At 46.7% G+C, this 17,565-nt stretch overlaps 1 protein-coding gene across 1 annotated transcript in view; it reads left to right on the top strand.

The window, feature by feature from the left end:
- ralgapa2 (Ral GTPase activating protein catalytic subunit alpha 2) overlaps positions 1–17,565 on the top strand; it is a 175,037-nt gene that overhangs the window by 99,206 nt on the left and 58,266 nt on the right. The window contains 5 exon segments of the mRNA XM_034195116.1: positions 8,502–8,630; positions 10,230–10,358; positions 10,831–10,889; positions 11,052–11,160; positions 17,295–17,405. Of these exon segments, the coding sequence (XP_034051007.1) occupies positions 8,502–8,630; positions 10,230–10,358; positions 10,831–10,889; positions 11,052–11,160; positions 17,295–17,405 (537 nt within the window).

Raw genomic sequence — 17,565 nt, 5'->3', positions numbered from 1 at the left:
TATTCTCAGCTGACTGCTTGACAGTAACCTTTTGTGATTTTTGTGAGTGATAACAGACCTTTTTTCCAACGAGAGGTGGAGGTAGCTTTCCTGCCGTGCGGATTACTGGGTGCAAACGCGCCCACCTTTAATTGTGTTTTTGTTCCTCGCCAGCAGTACCAGGTCCGACACGCGGAGGCAGTGGCCACCTGGGAGTTCGGGACTTGGCGGCTCCAGTATTCCCGGGGTCTGGTGGCGGAGGAAATCGTGTGGTTCCGGTTCTGCTTTGGACAGGTGTCTCCTATCTTCGAGCCTGCCCACACGACACCTTTGTGAATTGATTCTGATCTATTGTTGTAATCTGTTGTATTTGTTGTGCACATTCACAACAGTAAAGTGTTGTTATTTGACCTACTCCATTGTCCGTTCCTTTGCGCCCCCTGTTGTGGGTCCGTGTACCGACACTTTCCCAACAGGATATCTCGGCCAGCGTCATGGATCCCGAGGGGCGTCAACCGGCTGTTGAACGGCCAATGGAAGAGCGGCCAAGTTGCAGCGGATCCTCACCGCTTTCACGGCTCGGTTGGATTTAATGACCGAGCAGAACGTCCTCCTTAACCGCAGGGTGGAGGCTCTCGCCGCGCAGGTGGAAGCGCGCCCTCAGGGCGCTGCTGCGGCTCTCCCTCCTGTCGACCCTGTGCGTAACAGTGACGTTCCACAGGTCGTTCAACGACCCCTCCCACCTTCCCCGGAAGCATACATAAGCCCTCCAGAGCCGTACGGAGGTTGTGTGGAGACATGCGCGGACTTTCTTATGCAGTGTTCGCTCGTCTTCGCACAACGTCCCGTCATGTATGCGACTGATGCTAGTAAGATAGCTTATGTCATTAATCTGCTTCGCGGCAAGGCACGCGCTTGGGCTACAGCGCTTTGGGAGCAAAATTCACGGCTCCTTCTGATATATGATGGGTTTGTGAGGGAGTTCAGAACAGTGTTCGATCACCCAAATAGAGGAGAGACCGCTTCAGCCGTGCTGCTGTCAATGAGACAGGGGCGCCGGAGCGCAGCTGTTTATGCAGTCGACTTCCGCATCGCGGCTGCGAGGTCCGGCTGGAATAACACTGCCCTCCGCGCCGCCTTCGTAAACGGACTGTCGTTGGTCCTGAAGGAGCTCCTGGTGGCCAAGGACGAACCGCGGGATTTAGACGGGCTTATTGATCTCGTTATACGATTAGACAATCGGTTAGAGGAACGCCGTCGGGAGCGAGGCGAAGGACGTGACCGGATACGCGCCGCCCCTCTCCCTTCCGGGTTCGAAAAGGGGCCGCCCTCCCCACGCTCCACAGCCGCAGCGCTTTGTGGGGCAACAGCTCCCCCTGGTGACGTTGTTAGGGAAACACACAGGGCCAAAATGGGGAGGCTGATCCGTGGAGAGTGTTTTCTCTGCAGCTCAACAGAGCACACACAGACTGCCCCAAACGGCCAAAACGTCAACACTCACCCTTAGAGACTGGGCTAAGGGGGGGTCAAGACATTCAAGTGAGACACACACAAATTGCCACACGACTCCCAGTCACAATCCTGAGCGGGGATTTAACCCTTCAAGCCCGAGCACTGGTGGACACGGGGTCAGAAGGGAATCTGCTAGACAGCAGATGGGCAAAGGAGGTAGGGCTCCCTCTGGTGGCGCTTCCTTCGCCATTGCAGGTGCGGGCACTAGATGGCACCCTCCTCCCTTTACTCACACACAAGACACAACCAGAAACTCTGGTGGTGTCTGGAAACCACCGGGAGGAGATTGAGTTTTTTGTAACTTCTTCTACCTCCCGCGTGATTTTGGGCATCCCATGGATGTTAAAGCACAATCCCCGGATCGATTGGCCGTCTGGGGTGGTGGTTCAGTGGAGCGAAACCTGCCATCGGGTGTGTTTAGGATCCTCGGTTCCTCCCGGTTCCCAGGCTAAGGAGGAGGTCAAAGTCCCTCCCAATCTGACGGCAGTGCCGGTTGAGTACCACGATCTTGCTGATGTCTTCAGCAAGGATCTGGCACTCACCCTTCCCCCGCACCGTCCGTACGATTGTGCCATTGATTTGGTTCCAGGCGCTGAGTTCCCGTCCAGCAGGCTGTACAACCTCTCACGACCTGAGCGTGAATCAATGGAGACCTACATCTGGGACTCATTAGCTGCCGGGCTGATCCGGAACTCCACCTCCCCGATGGGGGCAGGTTTCTTTTTTGTGGGCAAGAAAGATGGCGGACTTCGTCCATGTATTGATTACAGGGGGCTGAATGAGATTACGGTTCGCAACCGATACCCGTTGCCATTATTAGATTCCGTGTTCACCCCCCTGCATGGAGCCAAAATCTTTACTAAGCTGGATCTTAGAAATGCGTATCACCTGGTTCGGATCCGGAAGGGAGACGAATGGAAGACGGCATTCAACACCCCATTAGGTCACTTTGAGTACCTGGTCATGCCGTTCGGCCTCACAAACGCCCCCGCGACGTTCCAAGCATTGGTTAATGATGTCTTGTGGGATTTCCTGCACCGGTTCGTCTTCGTATATCTAGACGATATACTCATCTTTTCTCCGGATCCTGAGACTCATGTCCGTCATGTACGTCAGGTCCTGCAGCGGTTGTTGGAGAACTGGCTGTTTGTGAAGGGCGAGAAGTGTGAGTTTCACCGCACATCTTTGTCCTTCCTGGGGTTTATCATCTCCCCCAACTCCGTCGCTCCTGATCCGGCCAAGGTTGCGGCGGTGAGAGACTGGCCCCAACCCACTAGCCGTAGGAAGCTGCAACAGTTCCTCGGCTTTGCAAATTTCTACAGGAGGTTCATTAAGGGCTACAGTCAGGTAGTTAGCCCCCTGACAGCCCTGACCTCACCAAAAGTCCCCTTCACCTGGTCGGATCGTTGCGATGCCGCGTTCAAGGAGTTGAAACGGCGCTTCTCGTCTGCACCCGTTCTGGTGCAGCCCGATCCTAGTCGCCAGTTAGTGGTTGAAGTGGACGCCTCGGACTCAGGGATAGGAGCCGTGCTTTCCCAGAGCGGGAAGACTGATAAGGTCCTTCACCCGTGTGCCTATTTTTCCCGCAGGTTGACCCCGGCCGAACGGAACTATGACGTCGGCAATCGAGAACTCCTTGCGGTGAAAGAGGCTCTTGAAGAGTGGAGTCATCTGTTGGAGGGAACGTCCGTGCCATTCACGGTTTTCACTGACCACCGGAACCTGGAGTATATCAGGACCGCCAAGCGGCTGAACCCCAGGCAAGCCCGCTGGTCACTGTTCTTCGGCCGTTTTGACTTCCGGATCACCTACCGTCCCGGGACCAAGAACCAGAGATCGGATGCCTTGTCCCGGGTACATGAAGATGAAGTCAAAGCGGAGTTGTCGGATCCACCGGAACCCATCATCCCGGAGTCCACTATCGTGGCCACCCTCACCTGGGACGTAGAGAGAACCGTCCGGGAGGCCCTGGCACGAAGCCCGGACCCCGGAACTGGGCCGAAGAACAAACTATACGTCCCACCAGAAGCTAGGGCTGCAGTCCTGGACTTCTGTCACGGCTCCAAGCTCTCCTGTCATCCAGGGGTGCAAAGAACCGTGGCAGTTGTCCGGCAGCGCTTCTGGTGGGCGTCCCTAGAGGCCGACGTCCGGGATTATATCCAGGCCTGCACCACCTGCGCCAGGGGCAAGGCTGACCATCGCCGGGCATCAGGTTTACTCCAGCCGCTGCCCGTGCCTCATCACCCCTGGTCCCACATCGGCCTGGATTTTGTCACGGGCCTCCCGCTGTCCCAGGGTAACACCACCATCCTCACGATAGTGGACCGATTCTCCAAGGCGGCCCACTTCGTGGCCCTCCCGAAGCTCCCAACAGCCCAGGAGACAGCGGACCTCCTGGTCCACCACGTCGTCCGGCTGCATGGGATTCCAACAGACATCGTCTCCGATCGCGGTCCCCAGTTCTCCTCGCAAGTCTGGAGGAGCTTCTGCCGGGAACTGGGGGCCACGGTGAGTCTCTCGTCCGGGTACCACCCTCAGACCAACGGGCAAGCAGAACGGGTAAACCAGGAGGTGGAGCAGGCCTTGCGCTGCGTGACTGCCGCACACCCGGCGGCCTGGAGTACCCATTTGGCCTGGATCGAGTATGCCCATAACAGCCAGGTGTCTTCAGCCACCGGCCTCTCCCCTTTTGAGGTATGTCTGGGGTATCAGCCCCCGTTGTTTCCGGTGGTTGAGGGAGAGGTCGGTGTGCCCTCGGTCCAGGCCCACCTGCGGAAGTGCCGTCGGGTGTGGCGTGCCGCCCGTTCTGCTTTGCTAAAGGCCCGGACGAGGGCAAAAGCCCATGCAGACCGTTGGCGGACCCCGGCCCCTGCATATCGGCCTGGGCAGGAGGTGTGGTTATCCACAAAGGACATCCCCCTCCAAGTGGACTCCCCCAAGTTACAGGACCGTTACATCGGCCCATTCAAGATCCTGAAGGTCATCAGTCCAGCCGCAGTGAGGCTTCGGCTGCCGGCCTCACTGCGGATCCATCCTGTGTTTCATGTGTCCCGGATTAAACCTCATCACTCCTCACCCCTCTGTACTCCGGGTCCGGCGCCGCCTCCTGCCCGGATCATCGATGGCGAGCCGGCTTGGACTGTACGCCGGCTTTTGGATGTCCGTAGGATGGGCCGGGGCTTCCAGTATTTGGTGGACTGGGAGGGGTATGGCCCCGAAGAACGCTCCTGGGTGAAGAGGAGCTTCATCCTGGACCCGGCCCTCCTGGCCGATTTCTACCGCCGCCACCCGGACAAGCCTGGTCGGGCGCCAGGAGGCGCCCGTTGAGGGGGGGGTCCTGTTGTGTGGGCCGCCAGAAGAGGAGGTACTGCTGGCCCACCACCAGAGGGCGCCCTGCCTGGAGTGCGGGCTCCAGGCACCAGAGGGCGCAGCCGCCTCACAGGAGCAGCTAGGGTGACAGCTGTCACGCATCACCTGCAGCAGCTGTTACCAATCAGCAGGGGTACATCAGCAGGACCACGTCTCCACCTCTTTGCCGAGATATCGTTCTACCTGGAAGGTAATATTCTCAGCTGACTGCTTGACAGTAACCTTTTGTGATTTTTGTGAGTGATAACAGACCTTTTTTCCAACGAGAGGTGGAGGTAGCTTTCCTGCCGTGCGGATTACTGGGTGCAAACGCGCCCACCTTTAATTGTGTTTTTGTTCCTCGCCAGCAGTACCAGGTCCGACACGCGGAGGCAGTGGCCACCTGGGAGTTCGGGACTTGGCGGCTCCAGTATTCCCGGGGTCTGGTGGCGGAGGAAATCGTGTGGTTCCGGTTCTGCTTTGGACAGGTGTCTCCTATCTTCGAGCCTGCCCACACGACACCTTTGTGAATTGATTCTGATCTATTGTTGTAATCTGTTGTATTTGTTGTGCACATTCACAACAGTAAAGTGTTGTTATTTGACCTACTCCATTGTCCGTTCCTTTGCGCCCCCTGTTGTGGGTCCGTGTACCGACACTTTCCCAACAATGGGATTTACATACAGAAAAGCTAAATGAAAGGCATCATTAACACCTAAACAGAAAAAAACAAGGTTACAATGGGCTAAGGAAAAGCAATTGTGGACTGTGGATGACTGGATGAAAGTCATATTCAGTGATGAATCTCGAATCTGCATTGGGCAAGGTGATGATGCTGGAACTTTTATTTGGTGCCTTTCCAATGAGATTTATAAAGATGACTGCCTGAAGAGAACATGTAAATTTCCACAGTCATTGATGATATGGGGCTGCATGTCAGGTAAAGGCACTGGGGAGATGGCTGTCATTACATCATCAATAAATGCACAAGTTTATGTTGATATTTTGGACAATTGAAAGGATGTTTGGGGATGATGAAATCATTTTTCAAGATGATAATGCATCTTGCCATAGAGCAAAAACTGCAAAAACATTCCTTGCAAAAAGACACATAGGGTCAATGTCATGGCATAGGGTCAATGTCAATGAGCAGATCTGATTTGATGCAGGTGTTAATTTGGGGGATGAAAATTTACAGGGTGATTCCATAATTTTTTTCCTCAGAATTGAGTGATTCCATATTTTTTTCCTCTGCTTGGTCTAAAAAAGTAACCGTTACTGACTGCCACAATCTTTTTTTCTTGATTTCTTATAGTGTTTCTTAAAGCCAGAAAGTTGCCATTTGAAATGACTTTAGTTTTGTGTCATGTCTGTGATCTGCTTTTTTTTTCTACAAAATTAAACAACTGAATGAACATCCTCAGAGGCCGGTGATTCCATAATTTTTGCCAGGGGTTGTATACTTATTATTTGATATTGCTGCTTTTCTTTGGCTTTTAATCTCATTGTACGTTGTATAATGACAATAAAAGGCATTCTATTCTGTTCTAGTACCTGCACTCTTCTACTACGAAGCCACGCTGTTCTAACACGTACAGATGTGTAAGTTGTCCATGCCATGGGCACTAACACTCCCCATACCATCACAGATGCTGGCTTTTGAACTTTGTGCTGGTAACAATCTGGATGGTCTTTGTCCTCTTTTGTGCGGAGGACACGATGTCCATGATTTCCAAAAACAATTTGAAATGTGGACTCATCAGACCACAGCACACTTTTCCACTTTGTGTCTGTCCATTTCAAATGAGCTTGGACCCAGAGAAGGCAACAGCGTTTCTGGATGTTGATGTATGGCTTTCACTTTGCATGGTAGAGTTTTAACTTGCACTTGTAGATGTAGTGACGAACTGTGTTAACTGACAATGGTTTTCTGAAGTGTTCCTGAGCCCACGTAGTAAGATCCTTTACACAATGATGTCGGTTTTTAATGCAGTACCACCTGAGGGGTCGAAGGTCACGGGCATTCAATGTTGGTTTTCAGCCTTGCTGCTTACGTGTAGAAAGTTCTCCAGATTCTCTGAATCTTCTGATTATATTATGGGATGTAGATGATGGAATCCCTAAATTCCTTACAATTGAAAGTTGAGAAACATTGTTCTTAAACTGTTGGACTATTTTTTTCACGCAGTTGTTCACAAAGTGGTGAGCCTCCTTCCTTGCTTGTCAACGGCTGAACCTTTTCGCGATGCTCCTTTTTTTTAAATTCAAATTCATGGATCAATGTATACTTTGTATTAGTTGTGATGGATATATGTATAATTTATATACATATGTATAATTTTTATTTTTGGTTAAAGGGGTAGGCGTTCACAAGCTTTTGCTTCTGCCTACACCCTTTTGGGCACATGGGTGCACTGTGGGATTATTTTCTTTTTCTTTCTTTCTTTGTAGGTTTTTTGTTGTTCTAACCTGTGTGTGCTGAATAAATTCATTCATTCATTCAGAAGACTCCAATAGTGTGGGTCAGGAATCCTTCTACATCAAATAATAACCACTATGTTATCCTTTGCGCATTTATTTGTCCATCTTGTTTATGTTTGGATTATAAATGTCCTTATGGTACACACCACAAGCTGAGGGCTTCCTGCAAAAATCCACTGTTCATTTCACTACATCTGTGTTCGTCTGGCATTTCTGTTGTCCAAACTGCAGCAAATAGCATCCTGTATGTTTTCCAACATATGTTTATTTGTCTGTATTGGTTATTTTTAGAATTTTAAAAGTCCTCATGTTAAGTAATTGCACATGCTGTGGTGTGCACATGTGCTGCACTCAGTTCTCTGTTCATTGTTAAACTTGCCCCCAGAGAAACACTGTGTTAAGAAGTGAGTTCCATGTACAGAAGAATGATGCACTTTATACTCCAGAAAATACGGTAGCATATAGTTGTCATGGACAGATGATGGATGACCTTTACCCTTCCAGATGAACTCTCTTGTCTCTTCACATTCATCTTCGAGAAGTCTGTAAGATGTCTTGTGCATGAATACAGGCAAGCCGTGTGACTGGGAATTGAACCCAGGTCTGTATATTGGTAGCCCAACTCTTAATCCCACTAAGCTACCTGCTCTACATGAAACCAATCAACTATATTTTTCAAACAGTAGTTTATCATTGACAAAATATTGGTGTTTCCAGCCAAAGTCATAGGATTGCAGCTGGAGAATTGTGATCATTTTTATTGATTTGACATTTTATTGACGACAGTTATGCCCACGTATCCCCTGGATAGTTCAGGTTAGTTGGCTGTTTTCACAGGAGGTGGGGATGGACTCCTTCTGTTCTGGGGTAGATGCAGTGACATGGGTACCAGCACTCGATCCGACACCTGATGTTTTAATCCCCCACCAACAATAAAAATGTTTTAAATTAATTCAGTAATTATACAAATGGATAAACTGGAGAGATCATCTGTATAAAATTGACAGGGTCAAACAAATCAGCCAGATCCCACCTGCAACACGTTTCAAAAAAGCTGGGACAGTGGTATGTTTACCACTGTGTTACATCACCTTTCCTTCTAACAACACTCAATAAGCCAGATATTGTCCTTGTTAAAAACATAAAGTCTGGTTTGTGTGTTTGTCTGTGTGTCTCATCAGGATATTTTGAACACCATCATCCGATCCTGCTCTCCTCGATTCTTTTTCCTGGGCCTGCCGGGCTTCACCATGCTGATTGGAGATTTTGTCACCGCTGCTGCCTGCGTTCTCAGCTCTGAGTCCACGGAGGTACAGACACACTGTTCACACGCTTTAATTTTTCTGTTTCAACTTCAGTCAAGGTTCCAGTTTGGTGAGATTCAACAAGCTATGTTGAAAATTGTTCAGTTGTACTGGCCCAGATGTCACCAAGCAAAGTACATGGATTATGCCTAGTGACCCCAAGAAGCCTATTGATTTTGGAGTCAAAAGTTTAAAGGTCAAGGTCACTGGCGCATACTTTGTAAAACCATGGGAGCACAATAACGTCTTTCCTAAATGCCTGATTGTCACCAAACTTGGTTTGTATGCTAAGCACGGTAACATCAAGGTGTCTATCGATTTGGGGGTCAAAGGTCACATTCACTGAAGTGTAAATTGTAAAAGCCTTTTTCAGAGAAAAAAAAAAAACTTTGCATATGCATCACGCATTATGACGTCAGAAGCCTATTTATTTGAAGGTCAAGGTCACTGGAGCATACTTCTTCAAAGTGTTATGAGCACAATAACTTTTGTAACTGCCTTATTGTCACCAAATGTGGTATGTGTGTTAGGTATATTGACCCCAAGAAGCCTGTTGACTTTGGAATCAAAAGGTCAAAGCTCACAATGACTCAACTGTACTTTGTAAAAGCCTGTTGCAGATAAATGTCAGTTCAGGGTGCTGTGGGTTTGTGCCTGTTATTAATGTGTCGTGGAAAAAGAATAGCAGTTAACATATTGGAGTGAATGGGTTGGATTGAAATAGACCTCGTTTTGGCCAGGGATTTCGCCCTTCTTTCATTGACTTATTTCAGTTATTTTTGGTGCTTTGTGCACTCTGCTTTTGGATCTTGCACTCTTGTGGGCAAAAAAGAACAAGACACATTCTTAAAGGACTGTTTTCAACACATCAGTTTGAAATATTTTCAAGTTGAGAAGAATTCATTTGTATGATCGAGCATCATTTAGTCCATATTGCACTGCAAAAATGCAACATCTGACCAAGTGTAATTGTCTGATTTGTTCTCAAAACAGCAAAACTTCACTTAATGCAAGACACAATCACTTAACAAGTAAAACTTCACCAAGATAAGGAAATTATGTTTTTAACAAGTAAAAAGAATTAAATTAGGTGATCAAACTCATTTTGAGCTTCATTTTACTGATGTTAGGAAGTGTTACGATTTTTACAAATAATACAGCAGCTTAAAAATCCTATGGCAAGTTTAAAAAAAAAAGGCTTGCTGTCACCTTAAATATGACTCAAAATGAGATGTTTCCAAGACTCTTTCATTGAACAAGACTTTTAAGATGTTAAATGTTATCTTAAAACAATCTCACTGAAACTTTACTGTCAATTAGATATTTTGACTCCAAGTTAGACTGAAGTAATGACTTCCTTGCCTAACATGGGAAAAGAGATTTTTCAAGCAGCAGTTGTACATGTCTTTGCTGTTTATCATCTGTTGTCTGAAATGCATCAAGAGATTCCAGTGGGATCAGGAATATAGACCATTACTTCTGCTGGATGCCACCAATCCTTTTTCCCCGGACACTAGGCTCATGATGTTTCCTGGAAACGGGTCGTTTTCACGTCACGTTAGAGAGTTAATGATGTGTCTTTTGTTTGGTCTTCATCTCTACCAGGCTCCGAGAATGGAAGCTCAAACAATCCTGGGCTCCCTCGTGTGTTTTCCTAACCTTTACCTGCAGATTCCTCTGCTGTGCGCTGTGCCCGGGTCTGAGGAAATTGTTGTAGACAAAGAAGATATTAAGGTAAATAATCCACTTGCGCAGTATAAAAGACTGGTGATGATCCCTTTAAGAAATAAAAAGTTAATTTGTGCACAAATAAATTCAGCATAAATAAATTCTACCGAGGAGGCTTTAGACGGACTCCAGAGTTGCAGTTGAGGTTGTCGGGTGTTTAAAGTCTTGTTATTATTTAAAGTGGCTAAACCTCAGTGGGGTGAGGGGTTGGGCTACAGGACCCGTATGCAAACCTGGGTTCGGTTCCCACTCACACTACCTGTGTGTGTCCATTTTCCGAGTCCATCTAGCTCTAAATGGGTACGGGTCTTAGCTGGGGTTGAAGTAACCTGCAATGCACTGATGTCCCACCCAGGGGGAGTTTTAGACTCTCACCCTCTCCATGCTGTCATATCTGGGCGCCAGTGGACCTCAGGGCTTGTGTTAGAACTTACTTCATATGCGAATGTGCAGTGAACATGGTGTCGTTGTTGTTCAGGATTATCTGGTCAATGTCCTGCTGCAGACGGCAACAACTGAATACTGTGAAGAGGCCAGGTGAGATTGACTGTGCTGGTGATCATTCTAATGTTCTTATCTGCTTCTTTTATGATTGTGTCTTTCTTGAAGTTTGTCCAACCACTGTTTCAGTTGAACAGCTAAATTTCATCATTATCCCTAATTAAAGGTAAAAGTTGCGCTTGAACTTTTATCGTTCAGGTGCATCGCCGTGTGCAGCCTCGGTCTGTGGGTGTGTGAGGAGCTCACGCAAAAGCACATCCACCACCAGGTGAAAGATGCCATCAGTGTCCTTGGAGTAACACTAAAGGTCAGTTTGAAGTCGCCCCAAGTCACGTGCAAGATGAGATTTCTGACAAACATGTCGGAGCCTCGAGTCTTTTTTGTTTGTTTGGTTTTCTGCGTGCGTATCGTAATACGGTGCCACGTTCCTCGCTCATCAGGCGTTGGACCGTCCACTCACAATTCATTATTTAAGTCGTATTTAAGCAACTTTTCCCAACTGCTGCAGACTCGAAGCGCTTTACAGTGATTCCTCACATTCACCACGTCACTCACAGTCACACTGATGTGAGGGTGCTGCCATGCAAATTGCTCAACTGCACAGGGGCAGTAACTTTGAGATTAAGGATCTTGCTCAATGGCACATTGGTGAGTTTCCTGTCTGATCAGGAAATTAAACCTATAACTCTCCAGTGACAAGCCGCTACCTCCCCCGTTGAAGCCAGTGAGTAATTATTTTGTGTTTTTATTTATGTATTTAATTTTCACACACTGCAGCCAGACATCAGTCTGGTTCAGTCTCACTCACGTACTCTCTCACTCATGCAAAATTTCCCTTGTGAGTGAATTAACTTAATTTCTACTGGCTCATTTCTCACCAAACTTGGTATGTGCATTATGCATAGTGGCCCCAAGAAGCCTGTTGACATTGGGGTCAAAAGGTCAAGGTCACTGGTGGGTAAATTATAAAAAATTTTTGTGAGCACAATTACTTCTTTCCTGATAACCAGATTGTACCCACAGTTGGTATGTGCATTGGCCATGATGACTCCAAGAAGCCTATCAATTTTGGGGTCAAAAGGTGAAAGGTCAAACTCAATTATCTGTTCTTTATAAAATCCTTCTGCAGAAAAGTGTCACGTCATGGAGATATTTTCATTTTAAAATTAAAGAGTACAACATTATTAGACGAAGAGGCTCAAATTCTTTTTATTTTCTTTCTTTTATTTTATTTATTTATTTATTTATTTTGCGCCAATGCCATTTTAAAAATATATGTCGTACCCGCACAGGGGTCAGTGCTTTTTACAGGAAATATTTCTGCGTAAAGTAAGCAGAACCAGGAAATTTTAAGACATTTTTCCTAGCATTATAAGAGATGCCTTTCTTGGCTTTGATGGAGGTCCTGTTGGGAAGGTGTCGTAGCACGGACCCACAACAGGGGGCGCAAATGAACGGACAATGAATAAGCCAAAAAGTAACAATTTAATGTTGTGATAATACACAACTAAATTCACAGAAATCTGCACAGTCAATTGACACCAGGTGACGTGTGGGCAGGCTCGAAGATAGAAGACCCCCGACGAGAGAGAAGCCGCGTCCCACACGGCTTCCACCACCAACGGTCTGAAGAACACCGGAGCCGCCAAGTCCCAAGTCCCCAGGTGGCCTCTGTCTTCGGCTGTCGACCCTGGTACTGCTGGCAGAAAGCAGAGATAAGATGAATGAGTGTGAGTCCGCACACTCAGTAATCCACAGTCCATACACAGTTAGGAGGGAGCACCTCCACCTCCAATCACACACTCGTGCAGCTCCTGGTTAACCACTTATCTGGGTTGGGGTGTGAGGCGAAGCAGTCGCTGTCACACCAAACGCCAATCCCCCAGACAAGGCAACACTCCAGGAAAACGGCTGCAACAGAAGTTCAGGTTATTACACACAAAGTGTCAGTCAGCAGAGAAATGACCTCTTCAGTCGTTGCGATTTCTCGGCGAGGAGGTGGAGTTGCAGTCCGGCTTTTATGGTGGTGATGATGATGAACGAGTGACAGCTGGTGCAGAGGATGACTGACAGCTGTCACTTCTTCTGGGTCTGGCGCCCTCTCGTGCTTGGAGCCCGCACTCCAAGCAGGGCGCCCTCTGGTGGTGGTGGGCCAGCAGTACCTCCTCTTCAGCGGCCCACATAACAGGTGCGTCTCTAATGTGCTTTCTGATTTTTGCTTTACCTCACAAGCTCAAAATGATAGTTGATAACATAAAAGGGCTGCAGAACAATTTCAGGGAAGTGAGGGGAGGAAAAAGTCAGAAGAAAGCATGCTAAGTAATGTGACTCATGGGTGTATTTTGGAAGCCTCCTCGTTTCTGAGTGAAGAGATGCAGAGAGCTCCAGCGGTGGGGCCGTTTTGTTTTTTTTCCTCCCCACGACCATGGAAAAGGATTTGCGGCAGAGGCATAATTTCCAGGCTGCTCGCTCCCTGTAGATGTGGGCCAATTTATGCAGCTACATCTCTGCCCCCCCTCCTCCTAATGGTGCAGTAATCACTCCCCTGAACAACTTGACACACAGACTCAGCCAGCCCCAAAATAGAGGGTATAGGCTGGGTGGGGGGGCAGAGTGGCACTGAGAGTCTCTTTTCTGAAAGCAGGTGCTGAACTCTCAGGGCCCCTTTTTGTGTTTGACCATTTCTGCACTCCACACATTGTCTGCCCTTGTTACATGTTGAGAGGCATTCAGCTGGAAGAAATGGGAAATTCTGTTTCTGCACAGAAAAAAATTCATATCACTGAAGAAATCCACATTTGAAAGAAAATTGTCAACAGTCCAATTCTTGGCTCCAATAAGTCAGGAGAAAATGAATCATGGCTTGAAGTGGAAATGAAATTATGCTGATTATCTGCACAGTAAGTGAAAAGCCGAATTTAAGGAAAATTGCTCATAATTGTGTGTCATTCTTTGTGCCCCGAAAACTTTGCTTCCCCATCTCTCAGCGGTGCGTCTCTGTGATTTTAATCAATCAATCAACCAATCAACTTTTTTCTTATATAGCGCCAAATCACAACAAACAGTTGCCCCAAGGCGCTCCATATTGTAAGGCAAGGCCATACAATAATTATGAAAAACCCCAACGGTCAAAACGACCCCCTATGAGCAAGCACTTGGCCACAGTGGGAAGGAAAAACTCCCTTTTAACAGGAAGAAACCTCCAGCAGAACCAGGCTCAGGGAGGGGCAGTCTTCTGCTGAGACTGGTTGGGGCTGAGGGAAAAAAACAGGAAAAAGACATGCCGTGAAGGGGGGCAGAGATCGATCACTAATGATTAAATGCAGAGTGATGCATACGGAGCAAAAAGAGAAAGAAACAGTGCATCATGGGAACCCCCCCACAATCTACGTCTAAAGCAGCATAACCAAGGGATGGTCCAGGGTCACCCGATCCAGCCCTAACTATAAGCCTTAGCGAAAAGGAAAGTTTTAAGCCTAATCTTAAAAGTAGAGAGGGTATCTGTCTCCCTGATCTGAATTGGGAGCTGGTTCCACAGGAGAGGAGCCTGAAAGCTGAAGGCTCTGCCTCCCATTCTACTCTTACAAACCCTAGGAACTACAAGTAAGCCCGCAGTCTGAGAGCGAAGCGCTCTAATGGGGTAATATGGTACTACGAGGTCCCTAAGATAAGATGGGACCTGATTATTCAAAACCTTATAAGTAAGAAGAAGAATTTTAAATTCTATTCTAGAATTAACAGGAAGCCAATGAAGAGAGGCCAACACGGGTGAGATATGCTCTCTCCTGCTAGTCAGTACTCTAGCTGCAGCATTCTGAACCAACTGAAGGCTTTTTAGGGAACTTTTAGGACAACCTGATAATAATGAATTACAATAGTCCAGCCTAGAGGAAATAAATGCATGAATTAGTTTTTCAGCATCACTCTGAGACAAGACCTTTCTGATTTTAGAGATATTGCATAAATGCAAAAAGGCAGTCCTACATATTTGTTTAATATGCGCTTTGAATGACATATCCTGATCAAAAATGACTCCAAGATTTCTCACAGTATTACTAGAGATCAGGGAAATGCCATCCAGAGTAACGATCTGGTTAGACACCATGCTTCTAAGATTTGTGGGGCCAAGTACAATAACTTCAGTTTTATCTGAGTTTAAAAGCAGGAAATTAGAGGTCATCCATGTCTTTATGTCTGTAAGACAATCCTGCAGTTTAGCTAATTGGTGTGTATCCTCTGGCTTCATGGATAGATAAAGCTGGGTATCATCTGCGTAACAATGAAAATTTAAGCAATACCGTCTAATAATACTGCCTAAGGGAAGCATGTATAAAGTGAATAAAATTGGTCCTAGCACAGAACCTTGTGGAACTCCATAATTAACTTTAGTCTGTGAAAAAGATTCCCCATTTACATGAACAAACTGTAATCTATTAGACAAATATGATTCAAACCACCGCAGCGCAGTGCCTTTAATACCTATGACATGCTCTAATCTCTGTAATAAAATTTTATGGTCAACAGTATCCAAAGCAGCACTGAGGTCCAACAGAACAAGCACAGAGATAAGTCCACTGTCCGAAGCCATAAGAAGATCATTTGTAACCTTCACTAATGCTGTTTCTGTACTATGATGAATTCTAAAACCTGACTGAAACTCTTCAAATAGACCATTCCTCTGCAGGTGATCAGTTAGCTAGAAGAATTTTAGAATTTAGTTATTTAAGTAATGTGAATCCACAAAGGAAAAATAATGTCCAGTGACTCCTCCTCCTTCTCCTCCTCATCATCATCATCAGGTCAGGACGAGGAGCCTGTGCTGGTGCTGGTATCCTCCCAGGCAGAACACCGGACCATCCTCACCTCCTGAAGCTAGCCATCAATCTGCCACAGCTTCACCAGGTGCTGCCCTCAGAACTGAGGCACCTGGAGACTGGATCATGGCGAAAAGGACCATACCACACGTCCATACTGTCGCAGCAGATGTTCCCCCACCATACTGGTGGTGCGCCTCATCTGAGTCTCCCTAAGTAACCATTTGATAGACATGAAGTCATTCCAGCGGTACCCAAGGATCCACCAAAGACAGCTAGCACCAGGACCTGAAAGACTTGGACCTTCATTCTCCTGCAGTTGGATCAACATCACAAAACACCTCTGTCTGCTGACCTCATGCCTCAATAAGCTCCTCCATCCCCTTTCTTAACTTTAAAGGGTTTGCACCCAGAGACATGCACATCACTCTCGAGATAAGTGAGTCTTTCTACAAGTTTAACCCTTTTGCTGCAGAGTCCAGGAAGACATTGAAAGTCTCAATCTTAGGTCCTTGTCACGCTCAGATGAAGACCATGAAGAAAACCTGCATCCTGAACATTTTGATGAATGCAGTGGGGATGTGAGATAAAATGTGTCATTTCCGTTCAGCGATCTGAGTTGTTCTCTGCACAGGGTTCGGTTTCTGACTGGGTGCCTGTTTTCTTGATGTCATTTAAGATCGTCTTATGGTCCCGCTAATTTCTTACCTCATGCATGAGCACACACACACCGCATGCACTACATTCTTACTGCAAACAGTCACATCGCACATGCATGTCTCGTTGCACCTGTCTGGTCCTTATCAATTCAACACCATATGCTGTACTTTTTCATTCGTTCTGCAAGTGATCTTATGTCCACGTGTAAGTCCAACAATTTCCTGCCAAACCTGCTCGTTGATTAAACACACACTCAAATATGCTCTGTGCAGGTGTAAGTGTTGAAGTCAACCTTGATTTGTATGAGGAGATGCAGAGAATAAATGTTGTGTTTGGTTTTATTTGTCTGTGATTCAGAACCATGGACAGTAACCCATGCATTTCATTCAGGTTTAATTACATTTTTAGTACGTCAGTGCAGTCAACACTACATCTTTATTTAGTTTTTAATGGGTCCTGATTTGACTGCATCCTCCCTGCATATTTTTTTGAACATGTCCAAAGTTTGACCACGCCCTCCGCGTCTTTGGAGAATACAAAACACCCTTAACATTTTCTACTATGTTTATGATAAATTGTACAGTTTCCTCCCTGTGTTTTTTTTTTTTTTTTTTTGTGGGCATTGTGGACATGTGGCTGGATGTGATGGAGGTTTTAGTCTTTATCCTAACCATCACAAGCCTGGATGGTCCGATGACTCGCTCCGCTTCTCAAGCGCTGCATTCAGGGTCTCCACTGGTTCTGCAAAGATACGTATTGTTAGCAAACTCACTAATTTTCAGTAATCTGATGTTTTCTCAAACAGTGTCAAGGTGGTTGAAATGAAAATGTGAAACATAGTCTTCCCAAAAAACAGCCATGCAAAACTGTAAAATACCTCAAACTTACTTCTTTTTGCACTTTGAACGAAGATCCAAGTTGTAGTCATTATTGATCACTTCTCATCTTGTGCTGATTTGGTGTCCAGTTTGGGAACAAAGCCGTGGCACAAGTGGCATGTGACATCTTTCAGCTGTTCATCTCCCACTGGGAACATCTCCAGAGATTAGAATCTGCTCTGCCCAAGAAGATCATCGAGGTAGACATTTACAAACACACATTCAGCTGCCACGAGCCATGATCCACATGTGCATAGTTTCGTGTAGAGAAATTGAATCTTGCATGGATTATTGCTCATGAATGTGCACACTCAATATCTGACGGCATCTAGTTGCTTTCAGCAAACGGCTCCGGCCTCA

The sequence above is a fragment of the Thalassophryne amazonica genome, chromosome 19 (assembly GCF_902500255.1).
Source record: "Thalassophryne amazonica chromosome 19, fThaAma1.1, whole genome shotgun sequence".
Taxonomy (NCBI): domain Eukaryota; kingdom Metazoa; phylum Chordata; class Actinopteri; order Batrachoidiformes; family Batrachoididae; genus Thalassophryne; species Thalassophryne amazonica.
This window is presented reverse-complemented; position numbering and strand designations above follow the sequence as displayed.